At 38.9% G+C, this 27162-nt stretch overlaps 1 protein-coding gene across 3 annotated transcripts in view; it reads right to left on the bottom strand.

Moving 5' to 3' along the window:
* Window positions 1-27162, bottom strand: part of NAV3 (neuron navigator 3) — a 596222-nt gene that overhangs the window by 149091 nt on the left and 419969 nt on the right. For 2 of the 3 annotated variants that reach the window (XM_030323286.1, XM_030323287.1), the window contains exons 10-11: window positions 11635-11743; window positions 10532-10915 (exon numbers count right to left, since the gene is read on the bottom strand). In XM_030323286.1, coding sequence (XP_030179146.1) covers window positions 10532-10915; window positions 11635-11743 — 493 coding nt within the window. Of the gene's footprint in view, window positions 1-10531; window positions 10916-11634; window positions 11744-18302; window positions 19599-27162 lie in introns of those variants that run through there. The other variant, XM_032594013.1, reaches the window with a different exon arrangement.

The following is a 27162-nucleotide window of genomic DNA, read 5'->3' as shown; positions in this document are numbered from 1 at the left end:
CTCCTCATGAGGCTCTGCACTGGGTGTGGAGCCTGTTTAAGATGCTCTCTGTCTCTCTCTGTCTCTGTCTCTGTCTCTCTCTCTGCCCCATCCCTGCTCTTGGGTGCATGAATGCATGCACACTCTCTCCCTCTTTCTGAAAAATAAAAAATAAATAAAAGGTTGAGGGTAGTAGAAATCTTCTCTCCAGACAAGTGAGACACTCTTTTTCTTCTTCTTCTTCATTTTCTTTTTTACCAACATGCTTAATCCTAAACTTAGTTTCTGGAGGAAGTTATAACAATGTACACAAGTTATGTTTCATGTATGTCTCACTGATCTGCTTATTCATCTGTGTATCTCCAACAGTGTTTAGCACAATGTTTTGTATATCATTTGGGACCAACAAATATATTGAACATTTGTTCAGCTGAACTTAAAAGTCTTCCATATTGTAAAAAGAAAGCATCATAGCAGATCTTGGGGCAACTTTACCCATGATGGTGATGCATGGAAACAAGAAATAAGATGACAGATCACTTCTATTAGAAACATAACCTTTCAGTTATTTAATACTTACAGAAAAGTAAGTTCTATAGACAAAGGTCAACTGCTTTGAAAACTAATTTGCAAAAGGAAAAAAATGTTTAAAACTTCAATAAATTTAGTAAAATCTTTTTTCAAAAAGTATTTTATTTATTTTTTTAATTTTTTTTTCAACGTTTATTTATTTTTTTGGGGACAGAGAGAGACAGAGCATGAACGGGGGAGGGGCAGAGAGAGAGGGAGACACAGAATCGGAAACAGGCTCCAGGCTCCGAGCCATCAGCCCAGAGCCTGACGCGGGGCTCGAACTCACGGACCGCGAGATCGTGACCTGGCTGAAGTCGGACGCTCAACTGACTGCGCCACCCAGGCGGCCCTCAAAAAGTATTTTAAAGGATATTCCTTTTTCTTGGGCTCCTCGATTTTCCAAGTAATATCAAATAGGTACCAACAGGTATCAATTAAAACAAAAAAAATGAGTCAGTTCTAATTCCTCTGTCTACAGATACTCTCATTGGAACATTGATAGGGCATCTTCATAATAGAACCATGAGTTTGTTATTTATTTTTTAAATGTTTATTTTTGAGAGAGAGAGAGAGAGAGAGAGAGAGAGAGAGAGAGAGAGAGAAGGGGCAGACAGAGGGAGACAGAATCCAAAGAAGACTCCAGGCTCTGAGATGTCAGCACAGACCCTGAGCAGGGCTCGAGCCCACGAACTGTGAGATCATGACTTGAGCCGAAGTCGGATACTCAATTGGCTGAGCCACCCAGGCATCCCACCATGAGTTTGTTATTTAAAAAAACAACATACAGGCATCACACAAGACAAATTTCTGATTTAAATTATCTTGGCAATTCTTCCTTGTTTTCATTCTTTCTGGAGGATTTAAAAATCTAAAAGAACATGAATTTTATAGTTCCTCTACAAGAATTATGCTATAGTCTTGGGAGCTATAAATGTTAGGGAATCATTTTGAAAGAATAATGTAAAATTTGAAAAATGATTTCCTAAGAACATTATATCTAAACTGCAAAACTGACAGCCAAGATGAGTTTAAGAAGAGATAACAATCACAGGGAAGATTGTTAGCACAAAAAAACTGCAAAAGAATCGTGAAGGTTACTGACAAAAAAAATAAATTATCTCAAAATGTGAAAGTATTAGAATAATTTTAGTCACATTCAAATTCTATAAGCTATGAGGGGTGCCTGGGTGGCTCAGTCGGTTAAGTGTCAGATTTCAGCTCAGGTCATGATCTCATGACTCATGAGTTCGAGCCCCGTGTCAGACCCTATGCCAACAGCTCAGGGCCTGGAGCCTGAGCTTCGGATTCTGTGTCTCCCTCTCTTCTCTCTCTGCCCCTCCCCTGCTCACACTCATCTCTCTCTCTCTCTCCCTCTCTCTCTCTCTCTCTCTCTCCCCCTCAAAAATAAATGAACATTAATTTTTTTTAAATAAAAAAATATTCACATGAAAAAATAGTCTCACAAAGCATTTCCTAATTCTTCCTCACTTACACTGCTACTCTGCTGCTTTCTGTACAGGCAAATTTGCATACTTATGGCATATTTGCCTTAGGTGTCTATTACCTAAATTAGTATTTCTAGTCCATATCGTTTCACCTTGTTGTAAAATAAGGTATTAAATTGCTTCCAAGGCATGGATACGTGGATGTCTCATAAGCATCTCAAATCTAGTATAAACTGACCATATGTTATCTTCATCACTAAGGCTCGTGTTCCTTGTGTGTGTGTTAGTATAGTTAAAGGCAAAGACACCGTCTACCCAATCAACAATATAGATACGTGCCGCTCGTCACTCACCACACTCAGCTATTACAAGATGGAGTCTGTTCAAATCTGTGAATCGGTATCATTATGCTCTAATTATGTCTGGAATTCACTGCAATAGAGAAACTTTGGAAAAATCTTATTTTTCTAAATTTGTTTATTTTGAGAAAGAGAGACAGAACAGGGAAAGGGTAGAGAGAGAGGGAGAGAGAGAGAATTCCAAGTGGGCTCTGCACGGATATCACAAAGCATGAGATCATGACCTGAGCCGAAACTGAGTCAGACACTTGACTGACTGAGCCACGCAGGCTCCCCTAAAAATCTTATTTTTTATATTGTTTAATCCTACTTTCATTTCTCAATGAACAGAAAGATATACAATTGTACCATCATAGCAATTTCATGCTTTTTGAAAAAAAAATTAGAGGGAGATATATATTTTTTCAGATATATAAGGTATAAAAATACATATCAAATAATAATAAAAATAATATCAACTTTCATGTACTTACTACCTGGCTTCAGAAATAGGACATTTACAGTTTTTGCAATGGCCATATAGCCTCCCACCCCTCATATCCCCAAACCTCCCCTTCAGAGATAACTAATGTCCTGGATTTTGTAAGCATTTCTTTACTTATATCTTTGCCACATAGGCATGTATCCTTAAAACTAAATTGTTTAGCATCTCCTGGATTTGAACTTCCTATATATTGAGTCACACTACATGTTTTCTTGTGACTTCTTTCCTTCACTCAAAATTACATTTTTATAATCAGCTATTCTCATGTGTATCATTGTCTTATCCATTTTATTTTTAATTTTTTAATGGTTTTTATTTATTTTTGAGAGGGGGAGAGAGAGAGAGAGAGAGAGAGAGAGAGACAGACAGACAGAGTATGAGTGGGGAGGGGCAGAGAGAGAGGGAGACACAGAATCAGAAGCAGGCTCCAGGCTCTGAGCTGTCAGCACAGAGCCTGATATGGGGCTCGAACTCACAACACCATGAGATTATGACCTGACCCGAAACTGAGACTCAACGCTTAACCGTCTGAGCCACCCAGACGCCCTGTCATCATCTTTTATGTATAAACAATAATTATGATTTTGCTTTGCTGTTTAGGTGCTTTGTCTGTTTTTGTGGGGATTTGGCAAGATTCAAAACCGATGCATACACCACAACTTACTAGAATTCTGTGTTTTTACATTCGAATTTCTTATCAGCGACTGTTACAACGAACTACTTTTCAATGATATGAACATGCGAGACATCTAAAGTTTTTTGGATTTGTTTTTAAACCTCAAAGGCACTCTAGTTCAGCATCTTCCTTTAGCTGAACACAGATAATATTAAGTATTGTCCCCTAAATCAAATATGCTAACTTAAAAAAAAAAATAAAAAACTATACCAATAATGAATGCTTGCTGTGAAGCTCTGTTATATTATAAAAAATCAACTCCTAGGAGAGAAATGTGTACATGCAGACACGGAGACAATCTCACAAGGTCAGTATGTCATGATGGCTGAGTACAGACTGGAGCCAAACTGCTTAGGTTCAAGTCCAGCATTGCATGATTTAAGGAATTTTGAATTCCCAGAAGCCAGTTAACAAATTTTCTGAGTTCTAGCTAAAGTCACTTAAACTATCCAGGCCTCAGTTGTTTCATCTATAAAATGGAAACAGTAATGATAGGCTTCCCTGTTAGAGTTATGGTGAATCATATGTGAGTTAACACATGTAAAATGCATAGAACATTGTCTAGCACTTAGTACGTGCTATGTAAGTGTTGGCTATTATTACCAGCTATTTTTCCATTAGGATCTCCACATTCACTAAACATAACTCTCATATCTTGAATATGCAATTAATTGAAGCATTAGGATTAGGAATCTGTGGTTTGCCATATAAACCCTTTCAACTCACTGCTTTAACCCTGCCCTTTCCAATGTTACTCATACTTCCTATCACCAAGTTTACTAAGTGTGAATTGAGGGAGGATCCAGGGAGAAGGATCAAAGCACTCACCTCCCTTTCCAAAAAGTTAATTGCCCAGAATTAAAATTACTTTGTGTTTGGGCCATGTGACTTTAAGTAGAATTTCAGGTTATATTCTGGCCCAGCTATTTACACTGTGACATCTGCAGATAACTTCAATTTCCACCCAGTTAAAATATGTAACTTTCTCCCCAATTTTCCAGCATGTTCTTTCTTTGCTTCATAAATGGAGACTTTTTCAGGGCCTCATTATAAGCAAGAGGCTTTCTCTAATTCCTAATTACTGGCAGATTCACATTCCCCAAGTGTTTAAAGTAATTTTAAAAAGAGAAGAAAGAGATAAGTCTTTACATGCTTCAGGAAATTCTGAATTCTCAGAATGCCGATTAACTAGTTTTCAGAGTTCTACTTAAGGTACATGAGAAAATGAAACTCCATTCCCATTCACTTCATGACATTCCTTGTGATTACAGGAGAAAAAAAAAATCCTAAATTAAACACCTTCATTCTTTACTATGTCTTTTGAGCTCTTTGTCCCTTTAATCAGTGAAACGTACTTTTTAAAAATTGGGAACAGAAAATTAACCTTGTGACTCAATTTCTTCATGAATCGTAGCGCAATTTCTATGCCCCTTTTTCTTGCTTAAAACATCATCAAATTAAAATTCTCCTGGGATGTCTCTAGTCCTCTTGTCTTCCCACCTTTTAATTCTAGGCTGAAGCATCAGGCTACATCCTAGAGACGCCAAATTTTTTTGTGTGTAGACTGGTGAGCAATTAAGTGCAGTACACCGTGGGATGTCCTCCACACAAGACCCCTCAATCCCACTTGAGTTGAAACCAGCCATACCACCTGCTGATCACAGCTAGTCACCTTCTGCCCAGGGGACAGCATTCTGAGTCATTTCTTACATGTCCATGTTCTGTACTCTGCCATGGCAAAGAGAAAATGTATAATGCCAAACAGGTCAACCACACCAGGGAAAGTTTTCATACAGGATTTGTGTTATTTTTAGCCTTTTTTAAATATACTGAATACTGATGACAAAAATAAAACATGTGAACCAGTGATGATACTTAAATGGGCCCATTTGTAAAACACTCCAAGACTTCATTTGAAACACGGAGAGGAACAAAAATGAACAGAAGCCTGAAATGGGTTCCACTGAGGTATGAAACAAGTAGGATGGACAATGGATATGACTTTTTTTGTGTTTCTCAGGAGTGAATTCAGCAGAACCTAGCTAGCCCTCCTCAACCAACTTCCTCTTCCTCTTGGGCACACAACTAACCCAGATTTCCTGGCCTCCCTCACAGTTAGATGTGGCAACAGAGCCGTTTTGGATAAGGAAGTGTGGGTAGAAGTCATACGTGCAACCTCCAGATATCGTACGTAGGGAATATTCTCACACCGCAGTTCTTCCTCTCTTTTTCCATCTGCCTGTTGAATATCAATGCTCAGGGTGACACTGGAAACCTGGTGGGCCAGAAGCAGAGTAACTTCCATCCATCTTATTCTCTGAGAGACTATATGGTATACACTCCCAACTGAAGTATGCCTGTAATATGTATTATTACATACAGAACTCAGCTGTTTCAAAAAATTACCTTAAGGAAAAACTCCTGATCCAAGAATCTATACACACACTCACACACATGTGTGTATATAGGACACGTTTGTTCACTGAATAAACGAGTGTCTACAAAAATATTTTAAAAACGAAGATGTGGTTTATACATACCATGGAATACTACTTGGCAATGAGAAAGAATGAAATCCTGCCGTTTGCAACAACAGGGATGGAACTGGAGGGTATCGTGCTAAGTGAAATAAGTCAGTTAGAGAAAGACAAGTATCATATGTTTTCACTCATATATGGAACTTGAGAAACTTAACAGAAGACCATGGGGGAGGGGAAGGGGAAAAACAGTTTCAAACAGAGAGGGAGGCAATCCCATAAGAGACTCTTAAATGCAGAGAACAAACTGAGGGTTGATGGGCGGGGGGTAGGGAAAATGGGTGATGGGCATTGAGGAGGGCACTTGTTGGGAGGAGCACTGGTTGTTATACGTAAACGATGAATCACAGGAACCTACCCCCGAAACCAAGAGCACACTGTATACGCTGTATGTTAGCTAACTTGACGATAATTAAAAAACAAACAAACAAACAAAAAAGGCTGCACGTAAGTCACATGGCGCTGTGTCTCTATTGCTCACCACTGCACACACGGTCCCAAAATGCTGCTTGGCACATAGGATGAACTTAGAGATATTTTTTGAATACATACACCCGTATTTACTTCAGCTGAAGATCCTTCTTCTGTCTCTCCATTCTTTCCCCAGGAGTCCTCATGCCCACAAGTTCTACTGTCTTCTCTGAGACCACACTCTCCATCGTAGCTCTACCCCGAAAACTACTTCTGCATTTTCAACAACAAACTTTTATACCACACTGTCTCCAAATCTACATTGGAAACTCTACACTCAGCATCTCCTCTCTGCTTTCTCAAAAATAAAAATCATTTCTCTCTGTCTGCCTATTTTCTCTAAAGGTATCATTTCCTACCTCCTGTGCTTACAAAATGGGCATCGTATCTGAATTCTCTGCCTCTCTGAAGCCCTCATGAGTAGCCTATCATTAATTCTATACATTTCTCCTCTCTGGTACCTCCCATTCAAATTCTTTCCTTCTTTCACCCCTGTCAAGGCCACTGTCATGTTTCTGGACTACAAAACTTGGACGTGGACTTTTGCAGTAATGTCTGAAACCTGCCGTCAGAGCTGCTCCCCTCAATCCATTTTGCAGATTTACCCTAAAGGGGGTTTTCAAAAATCATGATCATATCTTATTCTGTGACTATTCGATAATCTGCTTCAATTGTTTAGAGTACACTGTGTAAACTTTTTAGCATAATGTTATTGAGGTCCGGTCACAATAGTCCCTATCTCTCAAAATTAAGTACTCAGATTCCATGAATCTCAGTTGGGGAAAAGGTCAGTGAATATCATCCAATCCAAGTGTCCCTGTGACTTTGAAAATTATTTTTTTAGTGAAGTTTATCAAATGACATTCTTTCTACAATATTTATACTTTTCTTACAAACATGCTCTTATTACATTTCCCTCCTCTTTAGATATTTATTTATTTATTTTTATTTTTTAGAAAGAGAGACAGAGTACACAAGAGAGAGTGGGGAGGGACCCCATGACTCTGGGATCATAACCTGGGTCCAAATCAAGAGTTGGGTGCTCAACCAACGGAACCAGGCACCCCCATAGCTATTTCAGTGAGAGAATGTAGGGGCACTTGCATGGCTCAGTGGTTTAAGCATCAGAGTCTTGGTTTTGGCTTGGGTCATTATCCCAGGATCATGGGATAGAGTCCTGCCTTGGGCTCCAGCTGAGCTTAGAGCCTGCTTGGGATTCTCTCTCTCTCTCTCTCTCTCTCTCTCTCTCTCTCTCTCTGCGCCTCCTTTGCTCTGTCTTTTTTCTAAAATAAAAAATAAAAAAAATAAATCGAGATTATAACTAAACTATTTCCTTTTCTTATTTCCTCCTTTCTATTTCATGCCTGTATTTAGCACTTTCTCCCTACTCTGAACTCTTACCTCAGTTTTTTTTCTGTACAAGACCTTTGAAATGACTCACATGTTACATTGTCAATGTCCATTGATTTCTGGTTTAAACTGCTCCCAAGATATGCTTTCCCTCTCCAGATAAACATTTTACTTGTTTATAAGTAAATATAGTCAATCCTCATTATTCATAAATACCACATTTGCAAATTTGCTTACTGGCTAAAATTTGAAGCCCCAAATCAATAATTGCAACATATTCATGGTCACTCACAGACAGGCACAGAACAGAGAGAAATTTAAGTTGCTCATGAGGACATTCCAGGCTGAGGTCAAATAAGGTGATATTCTGCCTTCTTGATTCAGCTCTCCTACTGCCAATGTGTCCTCTTTAGTCTATTTAGAGCCACATTTTTCACATTTTTGTGCTTCCTGTTTGAGATTCTGGTGTTAAGATGGCCCCCAAGTGTAGTGCTGAAGTGCCCTTGTGTTCCCAAGTGTAGGAAGGCTGCGATGTGCCTTATGGAAAAATATGTGTTAGATGAGCTTCATGCAGGCATGGATTATACTGCTTTTAGGCATGAGCTCAATGTTAATGTATCTACAATATGTATTAACAGTACAATATGTATTAATAATATCTACAATAATGAATCTACAATATGTATCCCCAATATGTACTAATAAATAAGCTCGCTTTAAATTGAAATACACATACAACAAGACTATATTCTGATGGTTTGATGAAACTATTATGACCAAAAGATCACAGGAACTATATCTGTATTTCCCCTAGGAGCAATGGTTCAGTGTTCACTAATTCAGTGTATGTAGTGATTTTATAGAATGTAACTACTGTAAATAATGAGATTGACGGCTTGTGTATGTGTCTGTATATTATATATATACACGTATATGTATATGTGTCTCTGTATATATAAATATGCATATACATGTGTGTATAAATATGATATTTATGTGTATAATTAAATCTTCATCCAGTAGTAAATATAAAAAATGAATACACACATATGCTCTCATTTAAAGAGACAAAGAAAGAAAAAAGAGGATATAGGAGGGAGAGTGGAAAGAATGGGTGAGAAAGGAGAGAGATGGGAGAAAAAGTTCATGCCTTAGATGTTCCTTCATTGCCACCATGCTCCCTACACTGGGCACTCCCTCCTAGGTGGCATCTAACATGTACAAAAATGATAAAAATAGCATCCATAAATCAGTATGAGTGTGAATGATAATAAATGGAATTATGATAGTGACACATTTATTCAACACTCATACTGTGACAGACTTTGTGGAAGTACAATTTTGTAGATTATTTCCTCGATTCCTAATGGTTTTGGAGAGATTCTGCCATTTTATCCTTATTACAGATAACAAAAAGGAGTTTGGATACCTTAAGGCCCCAAGCGGTCCACAGATAGCTATGGTCAAAAGGAATTTAAATTGCACTCTGACTCCAGTGGCAACTCAACTATTTCCTACCCTAACTGACCACCATCCGTCTCCCTAATTCTAAATTGTTGGAATTTAGCCACCACATAAGGTGGTCACAAGGAAACACTGGATACAGAGCAGAGCTATAAATCTGATCTAAAGCTTGTCTGAATTATTTTAAGGTCTTGTCACCTTTCAAATAAGATTTTCTTTTTTCTTTTCTTTTCTTTTTTTCTTTCCTTTCCTTTCCTCTCCTTTCCTTTCCTTTCATGAATGAAGTCAGGGTTACTCATACAGGAGAATGATTTCCGTTACTGGTCCTCTCAGATGTCTAAGGACAAAGAATAAGTCAAAACCCAGACTCCCATGAGAATGACAAAATTGATTGGGAAGCTTTTTGTTATATCACAGACCCTAGGTTTTGAAGTCAGATATATCTTGGTTCTAATGCAAGTCCAGCCTTTCTTCAGCATTACACAATTGTGGTCAGCTCAGACCAGTTTTCTTGTCTGTAGGGAATTACAATTAATAGAAGCAGTTTTAATAGAGTTTCCTATTGCCTTCGTTCATCCTCAGATTGAACTAAATATTCCAAACTGCCAAAATCTTTAAAAGTTTTATAATCACAACAGTGTTTTTTTGGAATATGATAGGAAACAGAAAAAAGAAAAAAAAACGACAACAAAGGCTAAGATTTAAAAAAAATATCATCAAAAGAGATTGAAGCTTTCAATTTGAGGTACATAACTGAAGAATGCTAGAAAATATTTGTTCCTCCAAGCAGTTATAGGCAGCTTTGATAAGTCAAATTAAAACAAAACAAAAAAAAAAATTGCAGCAGCTCAGCAAAACTCCTCCTGTCCCCTTCCCACGTCTTTCACTACAAAATCTGTTACTTAAGAAGCATGTGAAAATCACTCTGAAAAGCCCAGGGCACATTTGTTTCTCTAAACTAACAATAGAAAAATTTAATGGCTCACAATGGAAAGATTTTATAGAAATTTTAGATATTTTACTTTCCAGGAATAAGCAGACGAGAGGGCCTGATATACCTCCAAATAACCTTTGATTTATTATGTTTTCTAATGACTTTGTGAGCTCACCTATATACCCTTCCTATAGCTAATGCATCTTAGGAGACCACCCTCCCTGTTTGCATAATGCTGGTAGAGCCCAGGGCCACTTACCCACTGTTGATGTCATCAGCTCTGAGACTTTTCCCAAGGATATCACCGTCACTCATGTATCCACCAACGTCAACTTCAGAAGACATGTCCAGGTCACTGCTTGCTTTCTCACTCATGTCCATCTGTGATAGGTTTCCCAGTCGAGACACAGCTGCTCGACGGAGAGGCGTTGTGTACATGAATCTCGAGGGGTCTGTGTGGATAAGTCGGCTGGTACCACTGCGAGGGTAACCAGCCCCCAGGGAAGGGGCATCTCCAGCCTGAAGTCGAGGACACGCCTGACCCAACCTCCAGGTCATGGGAGTGGGGCGGCTTGTCAAGTTGGGTATGGTCCTTCCGTTCACTTCTGTTGTCACAGTGCTGTCAAATGTTGTCTCCAGGGTGCTGTCAACAAAGCGAAGAAGTCACTATACTCTGATTCACTTGGGGTCATAGACCGAGAATGCACTACATGAGGACTGGAAAGGCTAGAGTTTCTTAGAAGCATGCCATTTTCACGCAAGCCAAATGATGCACTCATCGTGAGACGTTATCTCGTCATTCTTACGAGATGCAAGACACCTCTGCAGAGGTCAAAATGTGGGAGGGGCATTCTGAAGTTTGTTTGTTTTACTTTCGTGCGTTCAAAAGAAAAGCCATCATCACAGTTTAGATAAAGTAAATTTTTGTTTCACACTTTCAACAAACCCTGAACCGAACCCCTTACAGCTTCTCAGAACGATTCTGGAAGTTGACCAAAATTATTCTTGAAAGTCTCTCTCCCCTCCCCTCCCCCCTGCCAGATGCATTTCAACTGCAACGTCCATCGCCGTTCTGTGGCACAGGCATGCAAATCTACTTAGTAGTGATGGTGGCAATTTCAGTAGCTAATTCAGTTTGAATGGGACACTCTATTAAAGACGAGATGGATAGGAGAAAAAAAGTCCCTGGGTTTGTGCTAAGAAGTCACCAGTTGAATGTCATGTAAAATTTAAGTGAGAAAACAGTTAAGGAAAATTAAATTCTTTATCATTATAAGAAGTTAGTGCTCAATTGTCATTTGTCTTTATTGGCCCAAAGAAATGTAGAACTGAGAAAAAACAAAAAACAAAAATAAAAAAAACCTGTGGCTTATCTGGGTCCCACGAAGACTGGACATAGTCTCCTCTAAATTTTGCCTCAAGTCTGCTATGTTTTTAACTGTTCTCATTCTTCTTGTTTCAGGATCTTCACCTAAAAAAGTAACATAATAATAAACTTGTTAGTCAAGTCATTTCCTGGTCTCAGAATAACTGTATACATAGATAAGTAGTACAAATTCCTCTCCTTAAAAATAAAATAAAGGTAGGACATTCCAAATGCCTATTATCTGAAAATTATGATTCTCCTTTCTACAAATAAAATGTGAACAGAAACAAATGTGACATTACAAGTAATAAATTGATGATAAGTAGTGATGATAATCCAATAATACTTTATAGATTTGTGACCTTAATCATTGCAAAGTGACAGTGATTAATTCAGCAATACACTGTAGAGTACTGCATGTTACCGAGCTTAATTTAAAAAAACTGAAATTATTGGGATTCTAATTATCTCCATAATTACTTATTTCTAGGTATATTCAGAATCGTAAGATAAACTTACCTGGTAGCAATTATACATTTGGACTCTGGGGAGTAAGATAGAGGCCTTTTCTTTTAGAAGCAATACATTTGTAAGTCCTTTATTTTATTAGACTCATGGATCAAAATTCACAACATTGGATAGCTTTATTCTCAATTCCTTCCCCGCTTCCCACAGGGACTCACAGCATCCACATGTGACATTACAGTTCCAGTAAAGTCCTTGGCATCTCAAGTCAGCATGTGTTTAATAGGCACGAGACAAGCAGCTCTGCCAGTGTGACAAATGCTGGCCTTACACAACCACTACCCATCATTTGGAGGTAGAGGTGCCAGAAAACCAGTTTGATTATGCGACGTAACACCTTCCAGGCCAGTGGCCATTTGAAACTTGTCTATCTGGATAATGAGAAGAACATGGGGAGATGGCAGAGGAAGTACAGTTTCTCTTCTGTTCAGTTTGGGCTCAGAAGGATGTCCCGTGATGGGAAATTTTAACAAGAAGGAAAGATGCAGGAGGACAGGAAGGGAGAGAGGGACACTGATAGAGTAAAGGGAGGACAGGAAGGGAGAGCGGGGCACTGATAGAGTAAAGGGAGGGGAGGTATGAGAAGGAGAGGGGGAGAAAAGGAAGGCAAAGGAAGGGGATGGTGGGAAGGAGAAGGGAATGGAAGCAAAGGAAAAAGTGGAGGGAAAGTGAAGGTAGAAAATAGCATATATTAAACTCCAGTATGAAGACTGCCACTATAGACAAGTCAAGATACATATCTACAATCGGTTTCAAGAATAGAAGTACGTATTTGACGTGTTCATTTTCTTCCTCAGAATTTATGCCAGATTAAAAAAAAAAAGACACATACGCAATGAATACACCCATTTAACATTTACAGTATAATCATAGAGTTGGTAGGGATTCCAGAGAATGCTTCTTCTTAGCTCAGCCAGTGAGGAAACTCATCTATGCCTCACATGATCTCTGCCTCACACGGGTGACAGCCATGTGCCTCTGCCTGAAACCTCTAAGACTGGAAAGCCTTCCTCTTCAGGAAGAGATGGCTCCTTCTATTAGTAACTTCTAATTGTGAAAACATTTCTGAGGATGAATAATTTGCCTCCCTTTCATTTCCATCCAGAGGTCCTAGTGGCTCTGAAACTGACAGAACTTTATACTACCTTCACCATGGGCAGTTAAATAACAGAAGACACAACTACTGAGTCCTCTATTTTCTTCTTCACCCAAACATTACTACATTGTTCATTATTCCTCCTCCTGGATGGTTGCCAAAACAACCATCATTTTGCTTCCAGTCCGTAAATTTCTACTTTTTAATTTATAAATTATTTGAATGATTAAAATATGTTTAAAAGTAGCATTATTATTTCAAACTTGAAAGTATAAAAATGGTCCTTAAATATATTTTCAAGAGCTAGAAAAATATATTTTGTACCCTCATGCACATGGCATCAACTTTTCCTACACTAACTCAAGTTAACACAATCCTTAACCTTATAAACTAACATCATTTTACGACTCAGAACTGCTAATAACCCTTAAGATTCTAATCATGATACTTCTGGAACTTATTCCCATCCTTCTCATAAATATAACATCATATTTTAGAAATGGCTAGAAAGCCTACCTTTTACTTCAAAATAATCTGGTAAAACCCTGAAGACAAAGAAGGATTTTTTAAGGAAAATCTTAAAGGGCAGAATATAATTACAGCCAAAGGAAAGTCAGAGGTCAAGAAGAGATTTTACTCAAAGTGGGCATAAGAAATAGTGAAGAATGGGACAAAATCAGAGAAGCACTAAAGCCAATATCAGAATATAAGATTTCATACAGTAATATACCTAAGTTTGTAAGTGATGGTAAGAAATGACAAGTCTTCTTTTTTTTAAGTTTATTTATTTTTTTTGAGAGAAAGAGAGCATGCACAAGTGGGGGAGGGGAAGAAAGAGAGAGGGAGAGAGAGAGAGAATGCCAAGCGGGCTCTGCACTCATGACATGGAGTTCGAACTCCCGAATTGCAACATCATGACTTGAGCCCAAGTCAGAAGTTTAACCGAGTGAGCCACCCAGGCCCCCCAAGAAATGACAAGACTTAAAGGAGGGAGTTGTTGAGATAACCTTTACTGGAAGGAGGAAGGGATGGAGTCATTGACCTTACACGAGGTGGTAGAATATACCTTTACATGTCCCCGGGCCCTGGTCCCCTTCCCTCTGTGAGAACTTCTACACTGGAATCAGGCTGCCTGTCAGCCACTTGTCAACTCACGTAATAACACTGATATCTTAATTTCTTCAATATCTTTTATTTTTTTAATTTTTTTTAACGTTTATTTATTTTTGAGACAGAGACAGAGCATGAATGGGGGAGGGTCAGAGAGAAGGAGACACAGAATCTGAAACAGGCTCCAGGCTCCGAACTGTCAGCACAGAGCCTGATGCGGGGCTCGAACTCACGGACCGCGAGATCATGACCTGACCCGAAGTCGACTGCTTAATCAACTTAGCCACCCAGGCGCCCCTCAATATCTTTTTAATATAAATAATAGAAACACTGTGTTTTCAGACATTCCATTTCACTAAATGTTTTTTCACATCTTCTTCAGCTCCTTTTATATGTTTTATTTTATTTATATACTTTTTAATTTTTTTAAGTTGACTTTGAGAGAGACAGAGACAGTGCAAGTCAGGGAGGGGTAGAGAGAGAGGGAGACAGAGAATCCCAAGCAGGCTCCACTCTGTCAGCTTAGAGCCCAATGTGGGGCTCGAACCCACAAAACCATGAGATCATGACCTGAGCCAAAACCAAGAGTCAGACACTTAACTGAATGGGCCACCCAGGCACCCCAGCTCCTTTAATTAATTAATTTATTTATTTATTTTTTACTTTTTAAAAAAGTTTATTTATTTTTGGGGGAAGGGGCAGAGAGAGAGGAAGAGAGACCTAGCAAGCTCTGCGCTGTCAGCACAGAGCCCAATGTGGGGCTCGAGCCTATGAACGAAGAGGTCACGACCGGAGCCAAAACCAAGAGTCGGACACTTAACCAATTGAGCCACCCAGGCACCCCTCAGCTCATTTTAAATGTCCTTCTTCCAATCCAACAGGCATCTTAGATCCTAAATTTTTCCAATTGAATCCATTTTTGTTTATATAGCTTCTCTCATAATACAAAACCACACCTTCTTCCCTCCTTTGGTTTTATTCTTTCATAATATTTGCTCATAGGGTACTGCACTGTTCATGACAATCAGACAAATGGATCTTTTCTCCTGGTCCTTATTGAGCAAAACATAATTTCTGCCTCATTCATGTTAAGAAAGATAACAACCAAATCAACATTTATCACAGTAAATGTTCTCAATGACCCATAAAAGGCAAAATACAATTAAATACACCTACAATCCCCTTCAGGATTGCACAAATCTTAAAACATCCTATAAATGTGTATCCAAATGATGTCTAGAGGATTGGGGGAGAGAAAGGAAGTTCAACTGAAAAGGCCAAATGTAAAAGCACAAATAAAGTGAATTATTCAGTAACAACAAAAGTTAGTAGAAAAAACACACGATAAATTAATTTAGTCTCAAAAGCGTTATATCCCCTCTCACTTTCATAATCTCTGTTCCACTAAGGCTCAGTTTAGCCCTACTCTTAGCCCCACTTACAAAGGATACTTTATAAGCAATGAGAAAGCAGTTTACAACAATGTTAAAAACTCGAAGATAATCACAGAATATATACCATTTGGGAAAATGTGCGTAAGGCCTTACTATCCTGTCTGACACTCAAGAGGCTTCACTCAGGAAAAATAGTGGCTTCTGCATTTTTGCTTAATATGTGGTCCTGCTCTTACATTTTAGGCTTTAATTATATACATTGTAATTAAGACTGTCAGCACTGTCATCTTTTAATAGGAAATCAAATTATATATGAATGAACCTGGTTCACAAAGAATTATATCCTCTACACCAACCACTTTGCAAATGTTATTTAGAGTACAGCTGCCTGATGTATTTTGAGAACCCTAATTTTGTAGATGACCCCAACAATGAGTTGGATGGAAATTTTTCAACTCATCTCAAGCCAGATATTTTGGGCAGAAAATAGCAAAAACATGGCTAGTTATCTTTTAAAATTCCCCTGTAAAGTTATAGCACAGACCTTAGTCTAGTCTATTAGGATACACAAGTTTAAAGAGCGGAACTCAAGGAACTCTGTCTAAAAATTCACTTGGAAGAGGCCATTTTGAGTCAGAAGCAGAACCCAGTCAAGCACGTGGTAGAAATCTTGAAATTCCCGTGTGCTCTGGGCTTGGATATATTTACCAACTTAACATGCATCATTATTTAGGAAACTGCATTGGAGTGCTTCATTATCCTGACATGATTATTCACGTCACAACTATTTGAATAAACTCTTCCTTACTTTCTCACTTGCATTTTCGAAAACTGGCATAAGTTGGGGTGGGGGGAAGCCTTAAAAAGAATAACCCCATAAATATGATAAGCAGATGTTTGGTTTAAAAACCTTGGAACATACAGACTTCTATTGAGAGACTGCCCTCTGACAGTAATGCTCCAAGTTATTTATGCACAAAAAGGCGAATGTCATATATACACCCACGCACAGCATGCTATAATTTACCAGAGCAAGCAACAAATCCTGCCGGGGGACTGCTCTCTGTTCATATCTTTGAAAATACTTATGTAAGAGGTACTTAGAACAAGACAAATGCTACTATTTTAAAGGCAAAAGATGAATATTATTTGATTCCACAGTTTTAGAAGATGAAAAAAAAAATTAAAAAGATCCTTACTCCCTCTCTTGCCTTTGTACTGCATAGAGGTCTTTTATGAGAAACAGTTCATCACAGAAATCACACAATGGTGAAGAAGTAAATCTTCTATGTCTGAGCACCTGGTGTATTCAGATTCAGATTCAGGAATCACTATTCCCACAACTGTGGAAACATTACTCTTTTAAAGCCAAACTGACATGAAAAATTGAGCAATATTTGCCTCTGCTGTCTCTCTAGGCTTTCTTCTTCTAAAGCTGGTTCACTAAGATTCCGGAGAGCCTCATAAAACATCTTGTAATAGGAGGGTCTACATACAGAATAAAAACACATCTACATTTAGCATCAGTTGTATGAATCAGAAACAAAGAGATCACTGGTCAGGTTTAATTCTTTTACATGTGAGGGGTCCTATAGGGAGGTGTTTTTTGTTTTTGTTTCGTTTTGTTTTTGTAAACATACATGGTAACCAAATATGACGTAGTCAGTGGTTTAAAACTTATGGATTTTTGAAGAAGGAACTGTGTGATATAAATGTCCTTTGGTAGAGCGCTCAATTTAGACATGACAACCAACATGTATGCAGTCTGGCTATTTAGGCAGGCAGCAAAGTGGAAAGCGAAACAACATTGAAGAATTACTTCAGACATCTCCATATCTAGTTAACTAAAGATTATGTCAGAAGTTATCACTGAGACCTATGTCATCAAAAAGCCCACTTTGTGGGAACAAACAGTTCATGGTCATCTACATAGCAGTTTCAATCGTTACAACGTACACGCTCAGGAGAATTTTTTGCCAATCACCACCCCCTGCCCCCAAAAAGTAGTGCGTGAGCAAAGCTGTCAAAAGGTACCTCTGCATTTCCGGAAGTGTTCCTAGAATACATGGTACTTATCACTGAGGCACAAACAAGGACCGTCTATGTGGATGCCACTGAGGCAGTAGAAGAAAACCAACTTTACAACAAATTTACCCAAGAGACCCTTCATTGTTCATTCCATGTTTGTGGCGAGGTCACCTTGAGGGAAGTTAAAAAACTAGGCCCCGTTAATTACTAAGTAAAAAAACATGTCGGAATTTTAAGACGTTACCACTCCTTTATAGATATCTAGAATATCCAGGACATCAGGCCAAGAATGCCCAGGGCAGACTGCTAATTATTTTCCTCCAATAGACTTTACACCCGGTTCTCACAGCTTAGCTTTACAAAGCCAATAATCACAACAAGTAATTAAAAAAAATTTTTTTTGAGTAACGACAGTTTAAAAATCCAGTCAGAAGAATGGAAGCTATTTGGCTAATGCAAATGTGCAGCTTCTTCAAATCCCCTCCTCATCTTAGGAACACACCTGACTTACCTAACAAGTCAGTGTAAAGTGCCTGTTCCAGGTCACCCAGCATCGTAAGGATCACGTCTTCATCCAGATGAGCTGTGCCTTCCCGCAGGCAGCTTTCTCCCTCCTCTTCAGCCCAGCTTCTGCTGATGCTGCTTTGCCTGGAGGACACGTTCTCATCTTCGGACCTGCTGTCTTCATCACTCTCCCCTTCCAAGCCTTTTCTGGAAGACCAGTCCTCCAAGCCCTCATTGCCCGACTGGCCGGCAGGCAGGAGGTTCCAGGCGCCGGGGCCACTGGCGTGGTACAGGGACTGCACAGAGCGCGAGAGAAATCTGGACAGCGAGCGCCTCTCTGCATAGTCGGATTCTCTCTGGCTGGCCTTTGCAGCGTTTCCAAACCAGTTGGAAATGCGCACAGTGGGTCTCCTGTCCCCCTCGCTGGTGAGGGCAAGATTGGTCAGAGACTTCTGTTTCTGAAGGCAGGCTCCCTTTCTCCTTACTTCTTTGCTCCGAAACACAGAGAGTTCAGCCGGCCGCTGCATGGCTCTTCTAGGGGCTTCTTCTTTTCAACTGGACTTCACATTGTCTTTTTACACGGAGATGGCAACCGGCGCTTTTTGGTTTTAATTAACACATGCACTTTAGTAAAAGCCCCAGCAGGCTCCAACATTCACATAAGATTCTAGAGCGACAGTACAATCAGTCAGTTGCCCACGATTTAGCTTGCCACATTCTCCCCCTAATCAGCAGTACTTACAAACACTTTGCTGGAGCGTATCTGAAGCAGAAAAGAGTTCACCAAAGACACGGCTCCAGCTGAAAGTAGCCCAGGAAGCCAACTACATTTTCCAGTCTTCATCCAATCACATATCTCAGCAGGACGATGGGTCCACATTTCCCTCTACCACCTCTATGTTCTCAAACGCGAGGTAGTGAAGCACCAGTGATCTCGCTCATGTTTTTTTTTTTTTTTTTCCTACCTCTCACCAGCCCTTCACTGATCTAGGTCTGCAGCCCTTGACTCTAGATGAGCTGACACAGCGCAGCATGTACAGCCTCCACAGCAGAGCCCCCTAAGAGCAGAAATTAAGCACTGAAGCCCAGTGCTGCACGAGCGTCTGGTGTTTTAGTATTCCACCTGCATTCTCAGATCTATGGCCCTTCCTTGCTGCTGCAGTGGATGCTGCTGGCTGCCATGGCAGCAAACATCCTGCTAAATTAAAACAGAAGCACTGAAGCGGCTGTCCAGCCCAGAATGCCACAGGTTTCAAAGCCAAGCCTGAATGAGATGCTACACTATTCACCCCTATGCACATTTAAATCACTCCTGGCCACCCAGCCCCAGACACGGACACACACACACACACTGGCACACACACATTCTCCGACTCTGGAGAATGACAGACTAATTCTCTGTAGCTGCAGGCAGCTGAAGCAGGCAGATCTGCCTTCTGAACGTTGGGATTTGTGCTGTAAAAGCACAAATCAAATTCAAGAGTGTAAAGGACCTAAAAAACGTAGCATGACACTCTCCACTGGCTGGCAGATAATGCTTTAAAGGGAAAGACTTCACCTCATCTCTCAAGGGCTTATTATTCCGAAACTATTTTGTAAAATCCTACCACGACAATAAAAATCAAGATTTCTTTACAGAAAAAATAGCCAAGAAAATAACACAAGAGGGTTCCCCCCCCCACACACACACACAGTATTTTCACTCAAAGCACAAAATTAAAAGTTGTTGGCCAAGTAAGTAGACTATAATGATGTGACAAAAAATATAAATATGGTTTTTGATACTGAGCATTTTTTGGTCTATTCTATTAACCTACTGTAGCATCATCAGCTCTTTTCTTTTTGATATTTTAATAAAAACAGAAAACCTACAAGATAAATTTATTGTATTTATCTCACACTGCTTATGTATATATACGACACCAGCACCCTGAAATCTGATTTTAGGAAAACTTTTTTTAAGTTCATTTATTTATTTTGAGAGAGAGAGAGAGAGAGAGAGAGGGAGAGAGAGATTGAGCACGAGCAAGTAGGGTAGGGGCAGAGACAGAGGGAGAGAGAGAGAATCCCAAGCAGGCTCTACACTGTCAGCACAGAGCCCGATGTAGGACTCAAACTCACCTTCTGTGAGCTCATGACCTGAGCTGAAACCTAGAGTCAAACCCTTAACCACGTGAGTCACCCAGGTGCCCCAGGAAAACTTTTAAAACACTTATTAGGTGTAGTAGGGACCATGTGTACCATTTAGAGCCAAGGAGAAAAGTACTATCAATTTTCTTTTGAGGTTTTCTGCCCATAAACATTCCATATTAAAAGGAGGAAAATGGAGAAATACGTAGAAATAATTGTGCCATTCTGTTACATAAGTCCCTGTCATTTTCTGAACTAATATCATCTAATCACTTCTGAGTCTACTTCATACCGCCTACCTCAACTATGGGAAACACCCCAATTTCTTAACTATAGAAATTAGCATTATAATGCACACTACCTACACCTTTACATATGATAATAATCTACTTTACGAAGTTAATTAATTCTTCTACCCAGGCTCAAGACAGATCATACATAAATCCTCCGTTTTACACACATATATAAAAGGGAATTTAAATGAAAATCACAATTATTTCCAAAAAATTTTTTTGCAATGAAGCAAACACATAAACTTGTGATTGTGAATACTGATTCTCAATACATCTGTCTTTAAAAATAAATGTTTTGGAACACGTGGGTGGCTCAGTCGGTTAAGCCGCCGACTTCAGCTCAGGTCATGATCTCATGGCTTGAAGGCTCATGAGTTCAAGCCCCGCATCAGGGTCTGTGCTGACCACTCAGAGCCTGGAGCCTGCTTCTGATTCTGTGTCTCCCTCCCTCTGCCCCTCCCCTGTTTGCACTCTGTCTCCCTTTCTCTCTCTCTCTCTCTCTTTCTCTCTCTCTCAAAAATAAACATTAAAAAAACTTTTTATAAAATTTATAAATGTTGTTATAAAATGTGCTTAAATGAGGGTACAAATGTCAAATCACAGAAACTGATGATTATCCTTATAAAAACAATCATTTTACAAAGAGTTTTTTAAAAGATCAAAATGCCGCTCCCCTTTTGATTCCTAAGCAAAACATTTCTTTTTATTTGCAATTACTGTGACCTAGTGAATCACCAGGTTATAAGACTACAGTAAATATACTGATGTTACAATACTTCACTTTCGTTTGACGTCTATTACACTAAAGCACCCATGTAGTATAAGACTTATGAAAGCCTTCTAGATTCACACACACACACAAAGGGAATTCTTATGCTTAAGACATCAAAATAATGGAAAGCAACAATTATGTCCTCTTTATACAAAGGAGTTTGTGTACCAGTCCGTTTAGACTAGCTCAAACTTTCATGTTCAGAACTCTTGGAGGGCTCATTAAATTATTGCTTGCAGGGCCCCAGCCCCATCCTTACTCATTCAGCAGGTCTGAAAGGGGCTTGAAACTCTACATTTCTTACATATTTCCAGGTGATGCAGGTACTGTTGGCTCTGGGACTCCACTTTGTTAACTCCTAGGCTGATACTAGTGGTTTTCAACTGGTTCCCCCCTAGGGGACATTCAGCAACATCAGGAGACATTTTCTGTTGTCACAACTGGGGAGTGTGGTACTTCTGATACCTAGTAGGTAGAGGCCAATGATGTTTTCATACCCCCTACAATGACAGGACACCCCCTCCCCCCACAATAGAGAATTATGCAGATTACAATATCACAAGTGCCAAGGTGGAGAAATTCTGGCTTAGACTAAGTTATGTTAAATTTACAAGTGCTCTCGAAATTCCAGTGGCTTACAAACCCAAAGATGCATTTTTGCTCACATTAATGTTCACTTTGTTGGCTGCAGCTCTGATTCAGGGACCCTATATACTAAGACCCATGCTAAAAGCACAATACCAGTCTTCAGACATGTTGATCTTATGACAGAGGAAAAAGACATGAGAGATCTTAGCACTGGCTCTTAAAGCTTCTGCTCAGGAACGGCCCATGTCATTTTTCCACTCGCATTCATTGGTCAAATCAAATCACACCGGCCCTCCCGATTCAGTGGGTCAGGAAGTAAAATCCTCCAGTAGGGGTGAACCCAGGAAGGGGCTGGTAAGGAGGAGCTAGTTATTTTGAAGAAATAACCCTAACAGAAAACCTCAAAAGGGTACTTTTTTTGTTTGTTTGTCTAAAAACATTGTTGTCAACTCACAGCTACAGAAGTTTTTCCCCTGGAACGACATCAGTTTATCAGTTTACCCTGAACAACAATGGGGATCCCACTCATTGCTTCTCTAGAGGTAGCTATACCTGCTTGTTTCGGATGTGCATTCATATATGGGTATAATTATACTTATTTGTATTCACCCTTATAAATGTATGTTACACGAGGTGGAAGAAGCTTCAGTGCTTAGGAGATGAATATTCACAATCAGTACTAAAACTCTCTGATTTTGCCAAGACTTAACATAAAGCATAGCTACTGTAATGTTCTAAAAAGGAATGTTTCTCAGCGTTTTAGTAAACATAATTGTAAAGTGACTATTTAAGTAAAAGACCTTAAGTGATTTAAATTACCTGAGCTTGATTTCTTAATTTTTACAAAAATTCAAGAAAAATGCGACTTAAGTGATCATTTACAAAGGTCTTAAATACCAGATAGTGACCATTATTCAAGACAAAGTCTGGTACATCCGAAAAGAAAACACATGTAACCATTAACTTATCCTTCTGCTTAACTTAAATCCTTATGTCTAAAACGATTTCCCGAATTTGTCAAATTATTTTATTACTTTTTTACATATGGTATGCCAGCTTTGCTAATATTAAGTCAGCCTGGCATCTTTCAATGTTTTTCATTTGAATATAAATTCTAGATAAAGATTAAAAAGGGCATTAAACAAATGTTATACATGTTGGCAAAAAGCCTTATGTGTGTGTGCATGCATGCGCATACACACACACACACACATACACACGCACACACACACACACACACACAAAAGGGCAAGTGTGAACCTATATAAAAAAAAAAAAAAACTAAACTAAAATCTTTCCTGAATGATTCCCGTGGACTAAAAAATAAAGCTCCCTTTATGTTTGGCAGGATCTCTTGGCACTCAATGAATGGGATGGTCTCTGAGGCCAAACTCTTTTTGTCAATGAACGTAAGAATGAAACCCGAGCCAAAACAATAATATCTGAACCATCATTTTGGCTGGACTTACAGTATCAAGGCTGTGGCATGAATCTTAAAGGATAGGCTGGAAGCAAGAAGCTTGTTCACCTGTTGCCACAAATTATTTAATAACATTCCACCTGACTGTAATAATTAATGGGACCACCATTATTAGATTGGGTAAATATCATTAGGTTTTTTCCCTTGAGAAAATGACAAATAATAGGACACTTGAATGATATATGTAAAAGACTTCGGAGGGATATAAGGTCTCCAAATTGTAAAAATCTTGAGTTTTCTTCAGTATGCCATTTTATTGTTATTCATTTCTGATACATTTCTTCACACCATAATTTAACTACATTTAACTTCCAGTACCATTGAATCACAAAGACAGTGTTTTATATAGCTTTATGTGAATTACTGTGTAGATCAAAGTGTAAACACCTAAGCTTCCTGACTTAGTGAATGTCTCTAGCAAACCTGTGTTTCAGTGTGAACCACTCAGGTTTGCTCCTTAACAGTATCACCAACCATTATGTGTCATACATCTTGTAGGTCATGCAATAGGGATGTTTTTCACATTGTTTAAGCACAAACAGGGATTTTCCTTCCCCTTGCGGAAGAGTGCAGGGGTGGAGGGAAGGATAGTAGTATCAGGCATGGCTTGTTCACAGAGGCTCAGACATCCCCTACAATGACCTTGAGCTCATTCTCTTCTGTTCTAAGTTCCGTTTTCTCAATGTTTGTTTCACTTGAGGATGAAGGTAACTGCCAGCAGCTACCTGCTTCTTTTGATAGCTTTAGGTCTCGTGGATAAACTGTCTCTTTTCTAACAGTGTTAGGGAAAGTTTTGAGATTTATTCTCATTAGTTCTGACTAAACTGAATTGGGTCACATGTCCATTCCTGAAAGAGTTACTGTGGTCAAGGGAAAAGATTGTTTTGATTTGATCTGCTTGGGTCAATTTCACTTGAGCCACTTAGACAGTGATTGATTGATAGGGAAATGGTTTCCCCCACCAAAAAAGAAAAAAAAATATTAAGGTGCTATTATTAGCAGATGGGGTAAGGGAGGCTGGTCAGGCAAAAGTACACCAGGACATCAAGGTGTATTTATTGTGAAGCCAAATGTTCTTAAGATACAGAGGTCTAACCAGCTTAAGATACTTCCTAAAATACTACATGTAATTTTATATTTCTGTTTTTGCATTTATTTTCAGGTTCCCTCAAATTGCATAGGCTTCAAAAATTCATAAAACCTGGATCTTATCCTGCCAAGACTAAATCCATCAGAGTTCTATACCATTAAGTCTACCTCCCTTGGAGAACAGAACAGAATTCTTCCCCAGGGAGGATGCCACACCAACCATTAGCAGTATGAATTCAACAACAGCAATAGCATTGATATTTTTTATTATAGAAAACCAGCGAGTTACCAAGATTTCAGTCAATTGAGTGCCCAGTTTTACAATAAGAAACTAATGAAAATAATAAGGTAAGTAGAATTTCATTTTTCAAATTGTTTTTACTGAAGTTATTTCTTCCTGGAATATTATTTTAAGCCCTATATAACTCTTTACAGCTAATTTAGTTGTTCCTAGGCATCTAGTAATTTAATTATTTGTGGTGTTAAAGTTTAATTCTTACTCTTCTATAGAGGACTCATGTCTTAGTCATGTTTGTCTTCCCAACCTTTGGAAAGACTGGCATGTATACGGAACCAGGTGAAGATTACTGAAAATATGGATGGATGAATGAAACTGTATTTTAGAACAATCCTGTGAGTTAATTAAGTATTACAGTCATCTCTCTCTCTCTCTCTCTCTCACACACACAAAGGAAACGAAGGAACAATTCAGCTAAATAATGACAGTGCAGGGGCCAAAATTATTTTCTCTACTTCCTAGAACATTTCATTTCCCTTAATTCATTTTGTCTTCAAAGGAATATTCTGTGGGCTTGGCAATAATTTCCAGTGATTTTGTGGTCTATGGTTTCTCTAGCAGCCAGAATGTAGTAAGTAGCAACAACAGAAATCAGGAAGAGAAGAAAGAAGGAAAGGAGGGGTCAAGAGAAGTTGTTTTTTTGTTTTTTTGTTTTTCAAAAATTGAAACTGGAGAGATGTCGTATCCTGAGGACTAAAGAGAATGATTTGGTGTAGAGGGAGCTCTTAAGGAGGTAGAAGAGAAAGTAATCCAAGAAAAGGTGGTAAGAATGGGTATAAATGTTGTGTATAGGTAGATGTGATGGCAGGGTTGTATAAAATTCTTTTCTCTCTGCTTTAATTTTTTTTTTTTTTCAGTGAAGTCAACATCAAGGTCATCAGTTAGAGGATGGGAGAGTTGGTATGGTAAGTTTGAGAAGAAAAGGCATGAAATTATCATCTAAGAACTTGAGAGGGGTCTTAGATGAAAAAAAAAAAAGAGTGAATGGACTGGGGAAATACAGAATGATTGCTCGGCCACAACAAATACTCATTTGAGGTTGGTGATCATAAATGTAAAGTGAATCACATCCACATGGGACATGTTTTTTTCTCCAGGTTCATTCACTTCTGGTACGGAACTGGTGGAGAGTTTAATGTAACCACGTCTGTGATTTCATCAAATGAAGTGAGAGAGGAAGAACAGTAAAGAGTATATGCAAAAGTCAAATTGCATTCAGTTACCACAGGGATTCACTTGATTAAGGGGGGTTGGGTGGTAAGAAAGAATATGAAGAGTTTAGTGAGGGTCAGTAAAAAGCTGTAGGATCAATGAATTTAGAAATCCTAGCAGAACCAGTGGTAGAGTCATGGAACAAAAGGAAGACCACTGAAAAGCTAGGATTTAATCAGTAAGAATGGGGTGCACAGAAGTGAACTGATAGAGAAGCCACAGATTCTGATGATGCTCAGCTCAAGGGTGTGCCAGTGAAAATAAGTAGCTCAGGAGGGATTAGAAGACAAGTTCATTGGAAGAAAGGCCAGGGGATGCTAATCATTCTCTCATCACTGGTCTACCTGTATACTCTCATCTGTGTTCTTCCAATTATAGTACTCAATTTTTACCCTACTAATCATAAATGAATATCATCTTTGTTCTGGGAAATCCCAAGCTTGCACTGAGATAAATTTTATTATTTTTATTATCATTTTAAACAAATGTTAACAGAAATGACACAATCAGGAAAAGACTCATTTCACCATTTATGCTGTTTTCTTTTATTCCTATCTAAATCACAGACTTGAATCTATTATTCTATAGAAATAATTAATAAAAATGCAAAATAATATTATACCTTGTGATAAATCTATTAAATTATTATATTATGTTAAAGCCTACTTTATATTTCACTTTCAAGTGTTATATTTATTTTTTAATATGTTCATTTACTTCGAGAGAGAGAGTGGGGAAGGCGCACACAGAAAGGGAGAGAGAGAATCCTAAACAGGCTCCACACTCATTGCAGAGCCCCACAGGAGGCTTGACACAGGGCTCAATCTCACGACCTTGAGATCATGACCTGAGCCTAAATCAAGAGTTGACGCTCAGGGGCGCCTGGGTGGCGCAGTCGGTTAAGCATCCGACTTCAGCCAGGTCACGATCTCGCGGTCCGGGAGTTCGAGCCCCGCGTCAGGCTCTGGGCTGATGGCTCAGAGCCTGGAGCCTGTTTCTGATTCT

This window comes from Lynx canadensis, chromosome B4 (genome assembly GCF_007474595.2).
Source record: "Lynx canadensis isolate LIC74 chromosome B4, mLynCan4.pri.v2, whole genome shotgun sequence".
Lineage (NCBI taxonomy): Eukaryota > Metazoa > Chordata > Mammalia > Carnivora > Felidae > Lynx > Lynx canadensis.
Note: the sequence above shows the minus strand (reverse complement) of the source record. Positions and strands in the feature narration are given on the sequence as shown.